The 22,564-nt window shown below is 48.7% G+C and overlaps 4 protein-coding genes across 4 annotated transcripts; 1 reads left to right on the top strand and 3 right to left on the bottom strand.

Moving 5' to 3' along the window:
* Positions 1 to 5,437: 5,437 nt before the first annotated feature.
* On the bottom strand, positions 5,438 to 7,346 carry VC83_08408 (uncharacterized protein; the record flags this gene model as incomplete). Its single annotated transcript, XM_024471960.1, has 4 exons — positions 5,438 to 5,999; positions 6,056 to 6,314; positions 6,432 to 7,243; positions 7,304 to 7,346. 3 exons carry the CDS (start codon positions 7,344 to 7,346, stop codon positions 6,177 to 6,179), a joined length of 993 nt encoding a protein of 330 aa, XP_024320478.1. The 3' UTR covers positions 5,438 to 5,999; positions 6,056 to 6,176.
* Positions 7,347 to 7,702: 356 nt separating this feature from the next.
* On the bottom strand, positions 7,703 to 8,906 carry VC83_08407 (uncharacterized protein; the record flags this gene model as incomplete). The annotated part of the gene is made up of 2 exons (XM_024471959.1): positions 8,015 to 8,906; positions 7,703 to 7,809 (listed from the first exon to the last, which is right to left on the bottom strand). Exons 1-2 carry the CDS (start codon positions 8,595 to 8,597, stop codon positions 7,703 to 7,705), a joined length of 690 nt encoding a protein of 229 aa, XP_024320480.1. The 5' UTR covers positions 8,598 to 8,906.
* A 5,091-nt stretch (positions 8,907 to 13,997) lies between these two features.
* Positions 13,998 to 16,669, bottom strand: VC83_08406 (uncharacterized protein). Its single transcript, XM_024471958.1, has 6 exons — positions 15,947 to 16,669; positions 15,875 to 15,894; positions 15,500 to 15,792; positions 14,863 to 15,444; positions 14,334 to 14,809; positions 13,998 to 14,280 (listed from the first exon to the last, which is right to left on the bottom strand). The coding sequence occupies exons 1-6, from the start codon at positions 16,265 to 16,267 to the stop codon at positions 14,266 to 14,268; spliced, it is 1,707 nt and encodes a 568-aa protein (XP_024320481.1). The 5' UTR covers positions 16,268 to 16,669; the 3' UTR covers positions 13,998 to 14,265.
* Positions 16,670 to 16,983: 314 nt separating this feature from the next.
* On the top strand, positions 16,984 to 17,903 carry VC83_08405 (uncharacterized protein; the record flags this gene model as incomplete). Its single annotated transcript, XM_024471957.1, has 3 exons — positions 16,984 to 17,165; positions 17,424 to 17,522; positions 17,570 to 17,903. 3 exons carry the CDS (start codon positions 16,984 to 16,986, stop codon positions 17,901 to 17,903), a joined length of 615 nt encoding a protein of 204 aa, XP_024320415.1.
* Between the last annotated feature and the right edge of the window lie 4,661 nt (positions 17,904 to 22,564).

Raw genomic sequence — 22,564 nt, 5'->3', positions numbered from 1 at the left:
CTCACGTTCGCTGCTCCAAAGTAGTAGGCTGAGATACCAAAGTCACCGAGGCCTGGTTATTCCTCGAAGACGGTGGTAAGAGCGTCGTAGTAGGCATCGCTAGAGGAGGCTGGGGCGCCGAACATGACCGAGACGGTAGTAAACTTGAAGGAGGGGTAAGCTTTGACTGTTGCTAAGATCATGACGCCGAATGTTGAGCCACCACCCTGTGATTATTTAGTAGAGATCCTTCATTGTCGAATCGAATGGAGGAACTTACTCCGCGCATAGCCCAGAACAGATCCACATTCTGGCATGCATTCGCAGTTACTATATTTCCGCTTGCAGTTACAACTTCCATCTCCACAACTTGATCGGCAGCAAGTCCAAACGTGAGACTAATAGCACTATGGCCACCCCGTGTGAGGTATCCCCCCATTCCAACTGATCCAGAGCCACCGCCTACAACGGTAAGGTTTCGGAGAGAAACTTTCTTGTCAATTTCTAGCATTTGCGTCCCAGCCCCTACAGTAATAACATGCTTGTGGATAGGAATCTTGCAGCGCTTCGGTGTGAATTTGTTGACGTCGAAAAACTCCAGGCCTTTGATGTTGTGGGTCTAGATTGAAAGAGAGTTAGGTGCAGCAGACCTTCTCAAGTAAGCCATGCGTCAACTTCAAGCAGGTATCATACAACTTACCTCCCCATATAATCATGACCCGTCCCTTTGACAACCAATCTGACATTGTTTTGCCTTGCAAAATTGACTCCCTTCCGCCGTCCTAGCATTAACCACGTAAATCGGATATCCCTCTCCGCTACAAGGGTACTTCGGATCCGGAAGACAAGTGTCATTCGCAGAGCTATCCAATATGACCGAAACGGGATTCTCAGTCTACCACTTCGCGGGTTTCCATCCTTCCTGCACGGCCGGGCAAGCGGCGGCGTCATACGAAGGCTTCGACGGGTGGCAGACCGCACCGGGTGGGATGGTTTTAATGAGCTGCCCCGAAAGAGACTTATCAAGGCTCTCCCATTTTGCCTCCGACGGCCAGAATTTTGTCCCAGGCTGCGCTTTGTAGACCTTTGGATTGGGGTGAGAGGATGATAAAGCAAGCAACTGGAGAAAGTATACCAACATCGCGGGTCTTTTGGGTGCCATGGTTAAGAATTCAATGACGACAAGAATAGGTAAAGAGAGATGAACGACCTACATATTTACCCTGGGACTTCCAAAATATTCATATTTCGTTACGACTAGCGTGGATTCAGAGCTCAACGTACTCGCATAAAGCGTCTTGGAAGGGAAAAGATATCCCCGGCGATGTCTCAAAAATAGTAAAGTCGGTGAATTATGCCAATGTAAACATGGCTGAGGCCGCGTCGTTGTCTGAGTAGCACTCAGCCTCCAGCCTCCAATCATGGGGCTCCTAGGCAGATAGCCACTCGGTGAGGCTAACAGGACGTTCAACGGAATGGCCAAGATGGAATCGGAGTGTCCTCCCCGATGCTGACAGCGGCATTGGTCTGCCCAACCGAGGCGGAGCAGGCTTGACATGGCAGAATATTAAGTCAGCGCCGAGAAATCCACAAATCTCCAACTCGGATTTACTCGGGTCATCATATCGGCCGGTCTTAAAAAAAATCACCGCTGAGAAGCTATATAAATATGCCTGGCTCACTCTCAACCCGTATGCTCCCACTCAAGTCACCCAGTATCACATACCCGAAATCCATTATGAAGTTCACTCCCGTTCCTTACTCCTCTTTGCTGGCGTTTCTCTAGCTGCTCCAGCTGGTTTGGAGGGCGCCGGCGTCGAGGCCCAACCTGATAATACCCATGCACAAGGAAGTTCCAGACTGGAGTGATCCCTGACGACTCCCACGCCACAAGGGAGGATGTTGGAGTGAACCCTGATGACTCCCACATGACAAGTGTTGAAAGCCATGCCAGCTTCAGTCCTGACTAAAATGACGCCCGGGCCCGCCCCGACGACGCTCACATCGCAAGACGATAGTCACACCAGCCGCTGAAGCCAGGGTTGATGCGGACCCCGATATGTAGGGGGAAGATGTTGCTGCGGCAGACGAATCTTCATAATTGGTATTGTTTGCCCTTTCGCCCTTCGCTCCTTCCGTCTTTGACACTTTTCTCATCGTGCCTTCCTTCATCGTGCCTTCCTTCATCGCGTCTTCCCTCCTAGAGGCTTCGGTAGCAGCTAGTTGATTGATAGTACTAAAGTCAGAACCTAACGCGTGGTACGTTTAGCTCGCATGCACAAAGATCGTTGTTGTTGGGAGGGAGATCTTCAGTCATGGGTCATGGTTGGGATATTCATGTTGAGTTTGGATTCAAGTATCATCTATCCCCAGTAGCCAATACAGCTTCCTTCTATGTACTCCGCCAGCACTTCATCACATGTACAGCCATAATATACCCCCACACTCTGCCATCCGCCGTACTCCATAAACATAAACAAAGCTCCATGCCACTCCCCCCCCTTATCCTATTAAAGCGCCATCAACAAACCCAAATCCAACGGCACCCACCAAACCTACCTCCTCTCCCACCCCCCTCAATCTCCCTCCCCTCCTCATCCGCCACAATCCTCGACCTCCCCTTACCAGACCCATAAAGCACCTCCATCAACCGCCCCTTCTGCTTCTCCCTCACCCCCCTCAAATACTCATACGTCCCCTCCAACCCCCTAATCTGCTCCTCCACCCCAATCCTACTCCCCTCTCCCGCCCTCACAAGCGGACTAACAAGCCTCATCCTCAACATCTCCAGATTCGCCCTCAGTGCTAATAGCTTCCCATTATGATCCACAAGCACCCTCTTATTCCGGACCGTCCTCTCCCTCACACTCCCCAGTAATCGCCTATTCATCTCAAACTTGCGCAACCCCGCTGCATTGCCCCCTAAGACTCTCGTCCATAAACTCGCTAGCATCTCGCTCTCCCCACGCTCCTGCTCATCGCTCTCTCGCGCCACCGCGCGCGCAACATTGAGGAATCGCCGATCCACAGCCTCGAAGAGTGCGAATAGCGCTGCGGCGTGCTCAAGCTCCGCCTGGATCGCTTCCTCCAGCACGCCCACGAACTCACGGAACGCACGCCCCAGCGCCGCTGCCGTGCGTTGGGGCGGCGTCGGGCCGAAGAGCGCGAGCGCCGCATGGCCCAGAGCTGTCGGGTTACCTGGGGATGACTCAAGGACGTGGAGTCGAGAGAGAAGGGCGTGTGTGTTTGTAGCGAGCGCGGAGAGGGGGGATGGTGGGGCGGCAGGGAGGGCGGCGAGTTCGCGCTTGGCCCAGTCCATGACTATGAGGATGCCATCAACGTCGCCATCTACATTAGCGAAGAAGCGGGTGAGTTCGATGGCGAGAGTTTTGAGGGAGTCGCTCAGGCCGTCGAGCTCGCGGACGATGATGGGCGCGGAGGTCATGTTGGCAGAGCGAACGGACTCGCCGAGGTCCCATACAGCGACGCTGGTGGCCTGCAGGTCGGCGATTTGCTGGATGCCATGCTCTGAGTAGAAGATTAGGGGCTCGAAGGCCTTGGCGAGACTGGCGACTTTGACGAGGTCGGGGACGGGGAGGGGAGCGGCGGGGGTGAATATCGATTTCACGGCAAGCAGGGAGAGGAATGCCACGAGGATGGTGGTGATGAGTGAGGTCCAGGATTTGGTCACGCTGTCGAATTTACGTGTCGCTACCGCCAGCACGTTCTCAAACGGCTCCGTCCGGTGCTGTACCTCTGCGCGCACGGCAAATCGGATATCTAAAACAGTTAGACCAACTCAGACAACGGGACCTCGACCAGCACTTCCGTGCAGGCAATGATAAACTTACAATTATTAGGATTCTCGGGTATAGTCACCAGCGGAACCACCTTACTACCCTCCTCTTTCTTCACGCCACCGAACGAGCCCCCAAAATCCCCCCCACTCATAAACGGATCTGGACTCGGACTCCGCCTCTTCTCAGGACTAATGCTCCCAGTGGGCAGACGCACCCGCGCCGCAGCCGCGAGCGTCGCATCTCCCTCCTCAGCGCTCTCCCACGTCTCAGGCGTAACCTCCCTACTCACGCCGCCGGCGCGATTAAGGATATTATCGCGTCTATTCCAAAAGCCTGAGCTTCTTGCGCCCCCGTTGCGGCGCCACGCGGGCGGGCTGTAACCCCCCGACGAGTCCGGGCGGATCGGATCGTCCTCCGAGTCTGAGGGCTCGCGGAAACCAGAATGCTGCGAAGGGAAGAGGTGGTTGTAGTTGTTGTTGCGGGTGATTGGGAGGGGCGGGAAGCGCGGGCTGTGAGCAGGCTCGCTGCTTCCGGGTTCGAAGTCGGCCAGAGAGGCGTCCAACGAGGGATGGTCGTCGAAGAGGTCGCCGAGCTCGGAGATGGTGGTCATGGTCGTCGTGGTCGACGGGGGGGATTTGTGGGAGGGGGCCGGGGTGGGCGCGGATGTGGAGGAGGTAGTAGTAGCCGGCGAGGACGGCGGAGAGGCAGATGACGGTGCTGGGAGGAATATCGATTGCGATGAGGGAGAATTTGATGTCGTTGTTTATCGTAAAGAGCATCGCAGAGGAGTTCTGCGCCCTGGTGTTTCTCAGTCACTGCGATGGTGGGCGAGGTGACTCGGGGAGGTTGTCGGGGAGGTTGTCGTAGTAACACAACAAGCTCTCTGCGAGAGTTGTGAAGTTCCTTGAAAATAGAGAGCGACAGAATGAATATAATTTCGCCCACAGCAAATAGATTGAAGAAGGTAGATAAGAGGTAGAAAGAAGAAAGACAGAAGTAGTAAGTGAACTGAAGGGTTGAAAGTGAGGTTGTAGATAAGAGGCACAACTGTACGGAGCATGCAGAACTGTACCTGTACTCGAGTATCACAAAAGCCCAGCCACTCCCTTTTACAATTCTTCTACCCCAAGCCCATACCTTTGCGACACCTCACAATTCTCCCCACGACGACGATGCCTGGCCAGTCGTCTACTCACAGTGCCCAACTAACAAATTCGCGGGGCTGGGACACCCAATTGCCTGTATTTTCCTGGCTGCGAACGGTCGTTGGCGATGCGGCCAGTTTTGGCAACGGGTGGGCAGGGCTGGGCCAATCAGTCGCGATGGGCGAGGGATGACTTGAAACACCGATGAGGGCGCGATGATCGCGATGAGGCGGCGGTGAGGGCGCGACTTTGGAGGAGGATTATTCAGAACGCGGTATCAAAACGCGGTTTGCACTTTACACGTCTGTCTGGTGGCTGGGACTATGACAGAACGTGGTTGGTGGGTGGCAGTTACAGCAACTAGATAAGGGGTCAGGTCTGAACGTTCGAAAAGCCCATACAGTCAACTCCCGTTAAGTCGATACAATTGGTGACACGTGTAAATATCTTAAGTCGATACAATTGGTGACACGTGTAAATATCGTTAAAGTGAAAATATCGTTATATTGAAATGCCAAGTATTATGTAATCCACCTATCTAATGTCTCCTAAACCAAGGAATTAAGCTGAATTGCCTCAATTTCGCCCTCTAAACGCTCTAATGCCCTGAGGTGATTGGCTTGGAGAGCATCCTGACACAAAGCCACCGCGGCTATCAATTCGTCGCTAAAAGTCGTAGAGAATTTGTTCAAGTTGAGGCCATTGGCCAGTTCGATTTCGTTGTCTAGTTGTTGTCGAGTTGTCGAGATGTTTAAAGCGGTTACTAAGGCTATCTGATATTGTCGATTGACTGAGCCTATGATTGAATTCGTGAAGAAACCAGTTGATGCAGGCTTTCTAGGAGGGTTTCGGGTGCTGTTTGTGTGCCTAATGTCGAAGGGCACGGCGCTGTTCGAGTGTAATCGTGTGTTTTCGAGGCATAATAGAGTTGGATAAGTCGATAATTAAAGGTCAGAAGGTCAATATCGCGAATATCGAGAATTGAGTGCGAAAATCAATTTGGTGCTGAAAAAAATATCGACTTAGCGATGTTCTTGACTAATCCGACATCGTCTTGGCGAGAGTGGACTGTAGTCTATATAGAGGATCAATACTCTGTTTGCTATGCAGGAGTAGGTTTCTCGGCCTCACCTCAGAGGCCACGAGAACTTCACAATGAACAATACACAAGAAATAGGCTGTACAGCTCTTCTATATCGGCTGTAAATATATCATATCCATCATACAACACCCATCGCTACAGACAAACCCTCTACAACTTGGGGCTGGCAACAATCAGCGACGATGCCCTGTTGATCGTCTCCTCGGCCTCCTTCTCAATCCTCCTCAACAGAACCTCGCACGTAGGGATATCGTGAATAAGACCAATGACCTGTCCGGCAGTCCACACCTAAAGCACCGTAGTCAGCACATGCACTCTTCTTCACAACCCAGTCTTCAAAAGCTGGTTTAATCCCATCCGTAAGGACAGGAGGATCCGGAATGCGAGCAGACTGGCGAGACTTACTCCGAAATCAACATCACCGTTGATAAACACCTGTCTTCCCCTCTTACCCGACACCCACGGCGCGACCTCCTCGAACTTGCCCGTCGTGCTGGTCGACTCGATCTTGAACGCCTCAACAGCCGCCTTGTTCTTGTACAGTCTGCTGGTGTTCTTCCATCTGCGCAGCACAAGCTGGGTGTCGTGCTCGGACGCCTTGCAGATCTGCTCCTTGACGTTGTTGTGGATGGGAGCCTCGACGGTGCTCATGAAGCGGGTACCCATGTTAATACCCTCAGCGCCCAAGCTGAGCGCCGCAGCCAAGCCGTGGCCGTCAGCGAACCCACCAGAGGCGATGAACGGGACCGTGAGGGTCTGGCGCGCGCGGCTCAGGAGGATGAAGTTCGTGAGATCGCTCTCGCCGACGTGGCCGGCGCACTCGAAGCCGTCGATGGAGAGGAAGTCGACGCCGAGCTTGACGGCGCTCTCGGCGTGGCGGATGGTGGTGCACTTGTGCAGGATGATGGTGCCGACGGCCTTGAGCTGCTTGATGACGGGGCCGGGGCTGTTGCCGGCGGTCTCGACGATCCTGATGCCCTCTTCGATGACGACCTGGGCGTACGCGCCGTAGTCCGGGGGAACCATGGCGGGGAGGAGGGTGATATTCACGCCGAAGGGGTATTTGGTCATGGTTTTGCAGCGGCGGATCTCCTTGCGCAGGTCTTCGGGGGTGGGTTGCGTGAGGGCTGTGAGGAGGCCGAGACCGCCGGCGTTGGAGACGGCGGCGGCCATCTCAGCGTAACCGACCCATTGCATGCCACCTTGGACAACGGGGACTAGAGAGAGGTTGTTAAGAGGGGATTGAAAAGAGGAGATCACAGATGAGGGGAACATACCTCTAATGCCCAGGGCACGAGTGAGCTTGGTATCGAAAGGCATGATGTCTTGTCTGTTCGTCGCTCGGGACGATGCGACTCTTGTCTGATTGTAGGGATGTAAAGCCTAGGAACCACAGCAGTGCAAAAACGAAGAAATCCACAAATATATGTCGTCTTAAATGTACAGGATCACAATGGTTATTGAAGAAATCCCCCCTTGTCGAAGATCCACTCGGCTGTGTCAGCTGCGTCTCTTTCTTCCAGATCCCCCACAAAATGATGGATATGCCGAGGCACAAAAAGTACAAAGGGTTTGTACCTTGCACTAAATTAATTCAGGTGGTGGCTAAGCGCCTTAGGCGGGGTTTAGAGTTGAGGTCACGTTACCAGCGGCCCTTTGGTGCCGCAGCCTGAAACCTAACTGTGATGTTGGAATGAGAATCGGTGCTTGGCACCGGCACCACCGGCACCACCGGCATCACCGAGACCGCTCCCCCTGCATCGGTGCGAGGATATCAAAGACCCTGTATCATATTAGTAGTACTCGCATATAAAATAGAAATTGATATAACGTAACCGCCGTGGGGGGAAGCGAGTGCGTCCACTCGCTTATGAGAGGAAGCAAGTGCGTCCTCTCAAATTGCGACCGTAAGTACCCAACCATAGTAATTTATATGTAAAAGTACTTAAAATTTCAATTCTACGAAATTATCAATTCTTCATTCTCACGCTCACTCTCACTCCCACGACCACTCCCACCCTCAGTTGCGCTCTCATACTGGCTCTCAGATTTGGCTTCTGGGTCAGTAATAGGGTCTTCCAACTCCGGAGGAATTGGGAGGCCCGATTTAGTGAGCTGAGCTATGCTCTTCTTCCGGAGGCGCTCCCGTTTCCGGGCTTCGATTCCTGCCCGGCGGAGCTGCTTCTGGGCTCGGGTTTGGGCCTGGCTCAGTTTCCGAGCTTCTGCGGCAGCGAGCTTCTGGGCCTGAAGCTCGTGGGCTTCAGAAGCCCGGAGCTCACCTCCACACTGGAGTTGGTCCCGGCCCCACCGCTGCTTCTTCGAGTTCTTGACCTGCTGCCGAACAGCCCGTAGGTCGAGTTCCTGGAGCTGGCCAGCAGCCAGAACCTGGGCTGCCCCAGTAAGCCAGTTGCTGTAGCTCTGCCTTGAGGGGCTACTAAAGGCCTCCGGAACCCGCTCCTTCCACTGCTGTAGGCCCTGTTCTACGCCCTGGAAAGTGGAGGGAATAGGGGTAATAGGCCGTGGTAGGGTAGGCGTTGTAGGCTCTGTAGGCTGCGTAGGCTGCGGGTACATACGCAGTTTCTCAAGGGCTGTATTACAGCTTATATAACGTAAGTCGTGGCGTAACGCGGGGGATGGCGTAACGCGGGGAATTCACCCCGCCGACTTCTGATAACTGTGAATAACTCAACAATGGTTCGCTGTAAAAGCCTGGGTGTTGCTGAGCGTGAAACTTTAATAGCCCAGGCAGTATTAGACGTCCAATCTAAGAAGTATAAGAGTGCATATCACGCTGAGAAAGTGCTGGGGCTGCCGAAGAGTTCAGTGACGCGACGCGTCAATGGAGGTTTGACATGCTCCCAAGCCCGCCAGAAACAGCAGAATTTATCAGGCGCGCAAGAACAGATACTTCTAAAGTGGATTAAAAACCTAACAATCAGCGGCTATTCTCCAGGGCATCGGTTGTTGAAGGAAATAGCTGAAGAACTCCGGTCGCACCGGTCACACGGCCTGGCTGCTAAAGCCATCTACTGTTGAAGACTTGCAGCGAGTCATAATCCTGTTGTAGTTAGAGTATTTATTAGTAATCACCTTCAGGGGACGTCATGTAGCTGTAGAGTTAGTAATAGAGTCATATGTATGATTGTATTATATTCAATACAAGTGATAACTATGGCATCGCATACCAAACCTATTGAATTCCGGGCATACCAGCCTCGAACTTTACTTCCATCATCGGCAGCGCTCTGTCTTCGAAGACGATGATATGGGTAGTCCTCCTTTACCTGTTCAGCCTACAGTTGAGGCGCAATTCAATACCGAAAGGCCTAGAGGATCACAAGTCTCAAGCCGGCAGTGCATAGAGAGTTGCGAACCTCAAGGCTCTCAAGCAAAGATGACGCCCGTAACTAAGGACGAAGTACTGGTCCTCCTCTGACTTTGCAATCAAAACGCTGAAGCATTTCGACCAGGGAAGAAGACTGCATTCTGGTCTTATATACAGGCTGATTTCGAAAGGCAGACTGGTAAAGACCACAAGAGTCTCTACCAAGTAGTACAGCGGGAAATCGACAAGAGAAGAAAATACCTCGATGGGCTTGGGACTGGACAACCGATAGCGAGTCGGAATTGACTGTCCAAACTGATAACTGGATTGGGGTTGTTACTGAGGAAAAGCGGATTGAAACACAGCGAAGTGAGGCATCAAATACTGTTATCACTTCGTTGCAGCGAGCGCTTAATACTCGAGACTTGTTATCTGTTGCTCTTGCTACAAAGTGGAGGCACCAGCAGACTTATCCTCAAAATCGTAATAGATCCATTGGCCAGAGAGCACGAGGGTGCTCTGGCTTTGATGATCCTGACGACGAGGATATACTAGATGATTCTGCAGAAGAAAGGCAAAGTGAGAACCGCGCTGAGAGTGTTCACTCTATAGACTACAGGAAGGCCAAGCTGAATTGAAGCAAGGCCAGACTACAATGATATCTCTTCTTCAGCAGGCGTTACATGGGCCTATCCGATGAAGCGTTCCAATTGCAAGTACGGATAGTAGCGAATATAACAGGGTAGAGGGTTGGATAGAGTCAAGTAATACATATATATCCTATAACGTGCATGTATAACGAAAGTGCCAAACAAGCGAAAGTGCCAAAATCATGCGGTGACCAACCCCCCCAACTAAATGTTAAATTCCTCCACAACAAAACATGCGCCATAAAAATGATGAAAGCAAATTAGTGCTAGCTATCCAAGCTATGCAAAGCGACCCAAATTTGCGCCTTCGAGTTGCAGCTAGGATCTATTCAGTAGACCACCGCAAGCTACGTCACTGTTTACAAGGCGTACCTTCACGATGCGATATCCAAGCCAACTTACGGAAATTAAGTAACCTAGAGGAATCAGTTCTTGTTCAGTATATACTTGACTTAGCTGCTAAAGGGTTCCCTCCTCAGTTGTCTATTGTTGAAGATATGGCAAATTGACTACTTGCAACACGTGACGCGCCACGCGTCGGGTCACGTTGGGCTTCAAACTTTGTTAAGCGCCATGTAGAGCTCCGGACACGCTTCCAGCGAAAATACGACTACCAGAGGGCTAAGTGCGAAGATCCAGAAGTCATTCGTGGCTGGTTTGAGCTTGTATGGAACACAATTCTAAAGTATGGCATCAACAATGCAGATATCTACAACTTTGATGAGACTGGGTTTATGATGGGCGTCATCTCAAGCGCAACGGTAGTAACGAGCTCAGATGGGCGGGCAAAGGCAAAAAAGGTGCAGCCTGGCAATCGGGAATGGGTTACAGTAATCCAAGGCGTTAGTTCTCAAGGTTGGGCAGTGCCGCCATTTGTCATTGTGACAGGTAAAAACCACCTTGCATCTTGGTATGAGAATAGCAGATTTCCAGCAGATTGGGTAATCGCTGTTACTGCAAATGGCTGGACTACAAACGAGAGAGGTATGGATTGGATTCAGCATTTTGAGAAGCACACAAAGCCCTGGAGTGTTGGTGGTTATCGCTTGTTAGTCCTTGATGGTCATGAGAGCCACCACTCAGACAAGTTTGAGGAGTACTGCAAAGAACACAACATTATTACGCTTTGTATGCCTGCTCACTCTTCCCATATACTCCAACCACTTGATGTTGGCTGTTTTGGCCCATTAAAGAGAGCTTATGGTCGGCAAATTGAAGATATGATGCGGGCTCATATTATTCACATTACTAAGGATGACTTCTTTCCTGCCTTCCACGCTGCATTTAACATTGCAATGACAGAAAGCAATATTCAGGGAGGGTTCCGAGGTGCTGGGCTTCTTCCATTTAGCCCTGAGAGTGTAATATCTACACTTGACCTTAGGTTTAAGACGCCAACACCTCCAACCTCTCGCCCAAACACCGCTCAACCATGGGTTTCTCAGACACCAAATAACCCAACTGAAGCTGTATCACAGTCTACTTTCATTAAAAACCGGATTGCGCATCATCAAAATAGCTCTCCAACCTCAATCTATGCAGCTGTTGACCAGTTTACAAAGGGTGCATCGCAAATAATGCATCAATTAGCATTGTTAAAAGCAGAGAACCAAAACCTGCGACAGGCAAATGAAGTGCTAAGCAAGCGCCGGAGAGCTAAAAAAACACAACTACAGCAAGGAGGATCACTTAGTCAACAGGTAGCACAGGAGGTACAGGACGAGAGGGACGTTGTGCAGCAAGTAGAGCAAGAAATAAGGGCAAGTAGTGGTCGGAAGCCAAGGGAAGAAACCCATGCACGTCGCTGTGGCAAGTGTGGTGAGACTGGACACAATGCGCGCACTTGTCAGATTGTAATAGACAGGTCTGAGGAAGAGGACTCTGAATAATTTATATTGTTGTGGTGGATTTATCGCAATTCTTATGGGGTAGTCGCGATATTTTGGCACTTTCGCTTGTTTGGCACTTTCGTTATACATGCACGTTAAGCAGGAAAAAATCATTTTGGTGAGAAATGGGCACAAAGGTGGTGGCGGTCGCAAAAGGGTACATATAGGTACTTCCACTTGCATATATATGTGTATGGCAATAGAAGTACCGTGATGTATCTTTTCCAGCCGCCACCACCTCTCTCCCCACTCGCCCAGTTCCAAAGCACTTACTGAAGTATAAAAATTTATCAAAGGCCAGTATTCTACAGAGGGAACAAAGGGCTCTAGTCACATAGGGGATTACAAAGGGAACGCCGTAGGGGGTATGGCCAGAAGGGGAGAATTACATACAATTTACTAGTAATTTTCCTTGTTAGGTCATAGCTAAACTCCGGTTTCCGCAGCTCTCCCATTTCTCGCCAAAATGGCCAAGTCCAGCATTGTAAAATGGGAACGATTCAAGCAGGTCCAAAAATTGACTTAGGGGGTAATGCGAATTTTGATATTACTATATTAGGCATAGCTACTTCTATTAACTAGGGTCTATGAGTGCTACAATCAACTGAGCCTAGGCTATATACTACACCTCTATAGTGGCTTGGCACCTTCTTCTTCAGGCCTTGGCTGTAATGGTGGGTGCACCAGATGTGAGAATCTAGCCACCCAAGGGAGGGATGATTTTACTAAAACAACACACTGTCTTAGGAAACAGAGCCAAAGGGTTGTAGCTTAGACTATTCCACAACGCAGCAATCAGGTGTATGATGTGGTGAAGTGGTTTAGACAAGTTGCAACAAATGTTGAGTCTGAGAACTCAGGGGTAAGTCAGAGGTTAGCACCTCACTGACTTTTCAAAAACAGAGAATAACAAGATCAATGCTTGGAAGCTTGGAAAAGACGTAGAAGTATGTGCTAGTCGATTTACTGTATTGCCTGCTTGCCCTTTCTTAAGGAAAGGGCAATCCTATTTATGCCAAAGGAGTGTAGTTCTCTCATTTTCCATGACTTTCCATGACTAACCAGGCTTGGTAAATGTATTAGAAATCAAGTGCGACCCACAACTAGCTTGCTAATCATGTAGTGAACGTAAGAGAATCCCATAGAACCATCTCTTGGGTTCCTAGCCTATAGGAAGTGAAAAGGAGGTCCAAGGTCAGAGTACCTATAGATAAATTATGTCATAACTTAACCAATCTTGTGGGTAACTAAGGAGCGATGACGTGTAATGAATCATAGAGGGTTGTAGAAGCTTCTAGAGCTATCGTTCATGTTCCTAGGCCTCTAGTTGGTAGATATATGCCATGTGGTAGTATTGGCCCACCCCCTTAAGGAGGAGATTTTCTTAATAACTTGTTCAATGAGTGTTCAAATGATATGCCGTGATGTATGTAGCATAAACAGATGTAGTAGAAGAGTTTGCAGCAATCGTTGAGTAGTATTGCTTCTGTTGTTGGTGTGATAAGCCAAGATATGTATGGTGACTTGTAGGTTTGAGGAGGAGATTTCTAAGTTTGCTCTTGAGTTTGATAGCAAACTGAGTGCAACGAATGTCAGTATGACATTGGCCAACAACTGTTCGGCCTGGCTGCTAAAGCCATCTAGTGTTAAACCTCTACAGTCCTAAGTCCTAAATAGGAAGTAGTGGAGCTCGGGCTTGCAAGGTTTGTACAGGGATTATGGCACTAAATTCTCATATTTCTATACTAACTACATACGGGGGTGTTGAACAGCCTGTTCAACAGTTGCTAAAACGCTCTAATGGTAGCTTTTCCCAGTGCAATCGTCAGGCGGGAGCCTTGCCCCAATTGGCGCTTGGCGTGAGCAGATTGCCTCAGAACTCCGACGCATTGGGTTTCAGGCCTAAACCCTTCTGTTACTCAGGGCGTTTGGGTAGGCCCTCCGAATTCAATCCATTCATTCTATATACTGTAGTCTACTGTCGAGTTTTCCTGCCCGTTGCGCGCGCTCGCAATATTTCGGTCCTTCCTCCAACACTTAAATATCAGGCAGCTACATACTTGGACAGAAGAAGACACAACGTTACTTAACATGAAATGATATCAATCCCATTCAGGCGTAAACACATGATATATGATATTTCTTGTCTTTATAAATATTCGTCGTAAATAGTAATGTTCAAATGCTGTCGTGATTGTAATAAAAACAAAACAGTTCCCATGCAAAAGATCCCATACAAAGGGTAGCATCACCATATTTGCCACTTGTGTCCTCCCTCATACCTTGAACCGCCCTTCTAAACTATATATGCTCACCTCCTTCCTCCGTTATTCATCAATCAAAACTCATAAAAGGACATGTACATATATGTGCGTCTACCATTCAAACCCCTATTCCCATGTTAGCGGATCGAAAAACAAAGGGAGAAAAACAGTCAGCCTACCTCGGTATGCAAAGTGAAAGATGGGCCATAGGGCCGTATGCATCGCGATGTGGTGTCCTTCACCGTCTCCAGCAACCCCGCAGGCCCACAAGCGCCAACAATAACTCTCTTCGTGGTATCTTCATTGTCGACGAGACTTCTCATCAGTGCAGGAATATTTGGGCGCCCTGTGAAGGTTGCAACGGTGCTGCTGGATGCCTCTCCTACATCATAACCCATGCCTTTCTCCGGATCGACAGGCTTTTTCGACGCTGCCATTTGCTCAAGCTCAATGGCTTTTTCTGAGTCACCAGATGCCATAGTTGGGAGCGAAGTCTGACTAGACTCTTCTGCGGTTGCAGGACTGTCCTTCTCAGAATATCCCGATAAGGAGACCAGTGCAGAAGACTCGACGTTGTTAGTTACGTGTATCATAACTTTGATACGTGGGTCGAGGTGGAGTTCACGAAGTTCCGCATGGAACCACGAGATAGAAGCTAGGCATTGTTAGTTGATGTCTGTAGGATATAGTCTTATTTGACAGTGTTACCTTTATCTCTAATAACCCAGACAAAAGTAATACTACCAGATGGACAGGGGCCTGGGTTCCTGCAAAGGTCCAAAGCTACTGCAAAGGTAAAGCTTGCACCGCTACCACCGGCAATTAATAAGATGCTGTCGTAAGTCTTGAAGTCAGGGAATTTCCCATAACCTGTGTTGAGCGAGCATCTCAAAGTCTTCGCAGGAAACTCTTTCGCATACTTGTGCAATGCAGACGTGAATCCACCGCGAGAGAACACGACAAACTCTGCAGGGTCCGAGGAAACGAGTGTAAAGGGGTGTGTCTCTACAAGACGGATAGCAGGCAACCACAAGAAGGCATGCGAGCCGGGAATCGCCTTCGATGATTGGCGAAGTGTGACTCGAGTAGCACCATTCGGTAGCGCGGTGAGCGCCGCATGGTTACCCATGAAGTTGCAAGAGAATTTCAAAACGCGGATGGCGCGATCCATGAATGACAAAGAAGCTGCAAAAAGGGTGATAATGATGGCACGGCTGCTGAGGTTTGGCACGTGCAATGCGACGACTATTAAAATGATGACTGACAGTATGACATGTATAGCGTAGAATACTATATGATAAATTAGCCGGACAGAGCCCATCAGAAGTCTAGTGTCTTAACATACACTCATAGTGTTGGCGGCGAATATATGGCAAAGCCAATACACCAATGAGAAGCATTGCAACGCCACCTATCATTCCTGCGATCGGGGCGGGCTCCAGCATGTTATGTAGAGGATCAACTTGTGCCCAAGCTTCCAGATAGACGATGGCATGGACCAAAGATGCGACTATGCATGTATATCCCGCCGCCTTATGGAGCGGCATCAAGGTCTCGTAGGAAGTGGCGGAGAGAATAGCTAATGGCGTGTTTTTCAAACTGAGGAAAATGACAAAGGCTAGATTGCATAGCGCAACCCTTTTATAAGTCAGTATTAAACACCATATAGTCGACATTTAACCTATCAGATCGGTAAAGAAAGGTCGGAGGGTGTAAGTACCAGCCTTGGTGTTTTGCGACCTTCACTTGGTAAGCAGTTGAGCGCCCAAAACAACGGATTAATGTTTCTTACATAGAGGAGATTGGTCAAGTCTACGTTTGTGCATGACAGAATGACGTTGATTCCCCAGAATAAAATGTAGAGTAGAATACGGCCAACTGATATCTGTTTGAAGAACCTCCTTGAAAGGAGGGATCTGATTCTCCTAAGCCTTATCATGGCTACCGTGGCTGAGCTTCGACTTCCGTTACTATACCGATGGAAGAAGTATCGTGCCCAGTGACTGAGTATAAAGAGAGCGATGAGAGATCCGATTGCAATCCCAAATGACTTGGCAGCTTTCTCGTTCAAAGCCTGCCGTAGCGCCCTCGCTTGACCTTTCGGGACTGCCATTTCATTCGCTTTCCGAGAAGTTGTAAAAAAAATGAAGAAGAAGAGAAATAGGACTCTCGCAGGACAACTTGTCGAGAATAGAAGCCTAAAATACTGGAAAAGTCCTCAAGAATAATAAGGGGTGTAGAACAATCGCAGTAGCACCCGTCGGAAAAGAAACGAAAGTATTCTAGAAGTACGCTGCATAGGCATAGTGTAGTCTATATACCTCTAGGCCGATATATGGCTTCGCACCGTAGTTTACTTAATTAAGTCGTCAAACTCCAAATACGTCAAACTCCAAATATATGCTCAACAGATGCATATCAAACTCCAAATATGTGCCCAACAAGGTTGCATATCAAACTCCAAATATGCTCTCCTCGGGTATGCATCTTAACAAGGATACATACCCGAGGAGAGCATATGGTCCCTTCCTTATCCCTTGCATGTGGTGTTAGTGAGTGGGCTCATGATGACCCAGTTAAAAGACCGAGATCTGTTTGACGTAACACGTATCCGTCGGATGAAGGGCGCCTGTGCGAACTCCATTTCAATCAGCCCAAATGAAGGGCCAGGGATGAGGGTAGAAGGCAGTGCAAATCGTGTGTCGTGTGTGGTTTCAAATTGCTTTGTGAACCCACGGTCCGACCCAACAGATGTGAGTGTAGTTGAGGATTTTTTCAACACCAACGAGTTCTCATCATTGATCGGGCTGGACCTCATTCTCTCAAAGCATGCTTCACTTGGCAGGTACTGTAGTTATTCAAATAGAGCCTTGCCAGCTGCCCCTGACGAATGAAGATCTGATGTATACGAGTCGCACCAATAAGATCCAGCTCGATAGTATGAATCGCACCCATAAGATCCACGGGGCAGATCCCAGTCCGGTGGACCCACCATCATCAGAAAACTTTACGTAAAAACAGGGTAAATCAATGCTTATAACCAGTACTCAGATCGGCTGGTGGCGGCAGCGAGGGTGGACCGGAGGTTTGCCGGGGTTCGGGGGTCTACGGGTGCTGGGTAAATATTATTTTAATTTACTGGGTATATGAATCTTTACAGGGGTCGTGCTGGGTATATAGAGCTTTTGCCCTATTAATTAAGTAAGAGCAAAGTTCGTACAGCACTTGCTGGACCATATACCCAGTAAATTAAACTAATATTTACCCAGCACCCGTAGACCCCCGAACCCCGGCAAACCTCCGGTCCACCCTCGCTGCCGCCACCGAGCTGCCGCCGCTAGCTCGGCGTTCTCCTCCTTCACATTCAAGTGACGGGAGACCACACGGTCCAGCCAAGACTTCTTCGGCGACGAAGAGAACTTGCGCTGGCCTCGGCCAACACAACGGTGCTCGTCATTAACGATGACGAGCACCAACAAGTCGTCGTGGGGGCTGGCTCGGCAGCGCCAGCCACAGCTTTCCTTGGGGCAGACGAAGAATGCCCCAGTCTTCTCCCGCCGGAGGACCCGGAAGCAGAACTTCTGCTTGACGGCCCAATCATCCAAGGCGAGGATGAGGGCGTCGATGTCGAGATACTCGGTGCCACCGACCTGCACCTAGAGCTCCGCAAGAGGCCATTTGGGTGGGAGGGGTGGGGTGGCATCTTCGGAGAAGGCTTTCGGGCCACAATGAGGGCGGGAATAATTTAAATTGCTCTATTAGAGCAATTTAGATTTGCAGCTCCATTTTGTAGCAGCCCCATAAAACTAGCCATAGTAGGAAATATAAACCCTAGTAGGATTGGCATCATAATTGCCTAATTAGGATAGCGGCTACTTTAGTGTAGCAGGTGGCTGCTACACTGTAGCAGGTAGGGCTACTACGAAGGTGTTGTTCATAAGTTTTGTGAGTGGGTCGGGCTAGGGCCCCCTGCGTAGGCTGGTTTGGCAATTCTGGCCAAAGTACCGATTCTCACGCGTCACGAACACTTGAGTGTGAGAGCAATCAATTCTGTAGAATAATGAGTAGAGTAGATACCTAAACCCCTATATAAAACTATACTATAAGCCTAGTACTCTGTGTGCATACCATTTGCAGCAATTACTGCTGCCATACGTGTAGGCATACTATTAAGGAGAGCATTAAGCTCAGCTTCTCCAACTTGCTCCCATGCTTCCTTAACAGCTACACGGAGCTGGTCGTAGGACATATGTTCTGGATGATTATCTTGTAGATAATTCTTCATAATATGCCACACCCGTTCAATTGGGTTGAGATCTGGTGAATACGGGGGCCATTCTATAGGGCAAATACCACGGGATCTCAACTCTTCATATGTTGCAGCTGCTCTATGACCTGGAGCTCCATCTTGCATCAATGTAAGGCCTGAGTATAGGCGTAGCCAGCCGTGGATTAGAGGGACAGTATAAGCCATATAGGACTCAGCTCCTATTTTCCCATATTCCTTCTCCCAAAATAGTATAGGACCCTTTCCAAGACCACCTGAGAAGCAGCCCCAGAACATCCAACCTCTAGGGATTGTTAGTAAATCCTATAGTAAATAGGAGTCTCTTACCTTCTCCGTTGTACTCTATCTACAACACATGTATCATCCCACATTTCCCCTGCTTTTCGAGTAACCCATGTACGAGTATGGCGGCCTCCCGTTACCCACGTCTCGTCAGTCCAAAGTATCCTATTCCAATCATTCCGTACCCAATCCTTATGTTCAATAGCCCATGAAAGTCGCTTTTGTCGATTTGTCTCTGAGATAATAGGCTTCCGCATAGCAATCCCTTAATAATTATTAGTCTATATAGTAGTAAAGTAGAGAGGGATACTTATGTCGATTATAGCCTCTCACAGACAGAGCGCGGGTTAGGACAAGCCGTGAGCATGGAATATTAAGAATGCGTATTATATTTGTATATGGCATACGCCTATTCGTGCGAGATGAGGCTATAAACTCAATAACCTCTTGAACTTGCTCATCGGATAGGATAAGTGGCCTACCCGAACGCTTCTTCGGAGTTGGAGGGCCCTGGCAAGCATACCAAGCCTGCCGTTCCATGCAGCCAATATAGGCTGCAATTTTTTGGAACTCCCAATCTAGGGAGCGTAGTAGTGCGCAACGAAGCCGCTCATCGCGAGTAAGATGAGGCATTGTAGTTATTGAAAGAGTATGAATTTCCTACATATAAAATACAATAGTAGGAATTTTGACGCGTTAAAAAGGTACAAACAAGCCTACGCGTACCCATGCTCCAACCCATGCCCAACCCCCGGTCATCTCATGACCCACTCACAAAACTTATGAACAACACCTCCGTACAGTATCATCTCGTTAAGTCGATGTAATTGGTCATGCATAAATATATCAAGTTATAGTAACGTACTTGACAAGCGAGTCGTATTTGCATGCGAGTCGTATCGCGACACACCAAATCCGCACTTTACGGATACTAATGACCATAATGGCTCAACCGCAGCACACTCAGGCTAGCCAGATTGAAGGCCGAATTGATTTAGCTATTCAGGCCTTCCATCAAGGCTATTTTAGCAACCTCAAAGCGGCTTGTACAATCTACGACGTGCCATACACAACTGTTCGCGACCGTGTTAACGGACGCGTTGCTCGATGTGATTTACAACCCGCAAACAAAAAACTTAGCAGCACAGAGGAGTCAACACTTGTCGAATGGATATTATCTATGGAGGAACAAGGTCTACCCCTTAGATCTGAATCTGTACGGCAAATGGCAAATCTATTACTCCAAAAACGGTCTGATGAAGTCTACTCTACCCCTCTTACAGTTGGCCAACGATGGGTTTACAACTTTGTAAAGCGCCACCCTTTCCTCCAATCAAAATACACCCGCAAATACGATTATCAACGGGCAAAATGTGAAAACCTTACAGTTATTCGGGATTGGTTTCGACTTTTACAGAACACAATTGCCAAATATGGGATTCAGGAAAATGACATCTATAACTTTGACGAGACAGGATTTCAAATGGGAGTGATTACAACTGCAAAAGTGATTACGGGTTCTGAGCGGGCCCATAAGCCAGTTTGTGTGCAGCCAGGGAATCGTGAATGGGTTACCGTTATTGAGTCAATTGCAGCAAGTGGGTGGAGTGTGCCACCAATGGTTATATTTGAGGGAAAGGTCCATATATCAAGTTGGTATATGGATACCTTGCCTCGAGATTGGGCCATTGCAGTTAGTAACAATGGGTGGAAGAACGACTCTTTAGGCCTTACCTGGCTTACGGACGTCTTCCAGAAGTACACAAAAGACCGTACAAAGGGTGTTTACAGGCTCTTGACTCTTGACGGACATGGAAGCCATTCTACTCTTGAATTTGACCTGTTTTGCAAGGAGCACTCAATTATCACACTCTGTATGCCTCCACACTCGTCACATCTTTTGCAGCCACTTGACGTTAGCTGCTTTGCAGTTATAAAACGGTTGTACGGAAAACAAATCGAGGGGTATATGCGGGTTGGAGTTGGTCATATTGACAAACCTGACTTCCTTACAGCCTACCTTACAGCCCGCAAAGACTCTATGACACTTAATGTGATCTGTAGTGGCTTTGCAGCCACTGGCATACACCCGTATGACCCAGAACGGGTGCTCTCGATGCTGAATACTCAATTACAGACACCAACCCCACCTCTGCTTCTCCTGGACACTACCCAGGACTGTTGGGTACCTGAAACACCCCATAATGTTAGTCAATTGGACCGTCAGGCTAATGCAATTAAGGAATCTGTTCCGCGCTGTATAGCAGGCTTCTTGTAAGGACAGTTCGAACCGAGGCTGACCTTCAAGTCTGCAGAAGTATCCGAAGTATAATGTGAAGACTTCGATACTCGAAGCAGTAGGACAAGGTATAGTAGTTCAGGCTCCAAAGCATATACTTTATACCACAGGGGTCAAGTGGTGAGACTAACAGGTTGGCCAAGTGGTTCGACTCGAAGTAAGGGAATGCAAAGTAAGTCGAAGCAGGTGAAGTGAATGACATAGTGAAATAAGTACTAGAGACTAAAGCGAATCGAAGGGTCGTGACACAAATATCGAAGGAGTGTCATGACACTTCTCAAACCCTACAGAGCAGGCATTCAAGCAGCTAGTAAAAGGGTGCCAAATGTCTATGCATAATGCGGTCCTTCTTGCGGACAAAAACAAGCAGCTACGGGCTGCAAATGAGAGGCAAAAGAAGAAGAGGGCTGTAAGGAGGTCGTATATAGCTAAGGGAGGTGTTTTAACGGTTCAGGAAGGCCTAAAGTGGGCACAAACAGCAAATATAGTGGTTGAGGGTAGGGTTACAGGTGAGCTAGCAGACCTGCAAATACGTGTGCCACGAGCATGTAGTATGTGTAGATCACTCACACATACTGCCCGTACATGCCCCTTAAAGCAGGTTCCTAATTAGGGTAGTTTTAAGGTTTTAAATAGTTAATTGTTTAGTTATTAACCTGTAAAGTGCAGATTTGGTGTGTCGCGATACGACTCGCATGCAAATACGACTCGCTTATCAAGTATGTTAATATTGAGTTAGAAAGTGATCTGAAGTAGACCCCAAGTAGCCCCTCAGCTAAACCATCCATCCATCCAACGTGCCTTGAACCAAGTCATTGGCCTGTTTGGCCACTAATTGCCTCTCCACATGCTCTAAAGAGGGCAAAAATGATGCTGGATCTGTGATGCCACTATTTTCAGATTCTGAGAACTCAATCAGAACTTGGAGGGCTTGTACAGCGTTCTGTGTGGTGAGCACAGGACGCTGGGGCTCCTCATCATCATCATCTTGAGCATTGGAAACCTGTATATATGGAGCCATCGCCTCTGTAATGGTGGGTGCACCAGATTGTGAGAACCTAGCCACCCAAGGAATGGATGATTTTACTAAGACAACACACTGTCTTAGGAAACAGAGCCAAAGGGTTGTAGCTTAGACTATTCCACAACGCAGCAATGAAGTGTATGATGTAGTGGAGTGGTTTAGACAAGTTGTACAAATGTTGAGTCTGAGAACTCAGGGATAAGTCAGAGGTTAGCACCTCACTGACTTTTCAGAAACAAGGAGTAACAAGATCAATGCTTGGAAGCTTGGAAAAGACCTGGAAGTATGTGATAGTCAATTTACTGTATTGTCTGCTTGCCCTTTCTTAAGGAAAGGGCAATCCTATTTATGCTAAAGGAGTGTAGTTCTCTCATTTTCCATGACTTTCCATGACTAACCAGGCTTAGTAACTGTAGTCGACGTAAGAGAATCCCATAGAACCATCTCCTAGGTTCCTAGCCTATAGGAAGTGAAAGGAGGTCCAAGGTCAGAGTACCCCTATAGACAGATTATGTCA

Source organism: Pseudogymnoascus destructans (assembly GCF_001641265.1).
Source record: "Pseudogymnoascus destructans isolate 20631-21 unplaced genomic scaffold scaffold_26, whole genome shotgun sequence".
Classification (NCBI taxonomy): Eukaryota; Fungi; Ascomycota; class Leotiomycetes; order Thelebolales; family Thelebolaceae; genus Pseudogymnoascus; species Pseudogymnoascus destructans.
This window is presented reverse-complemented; position numbering and strand designations above follow the sequence as displayed.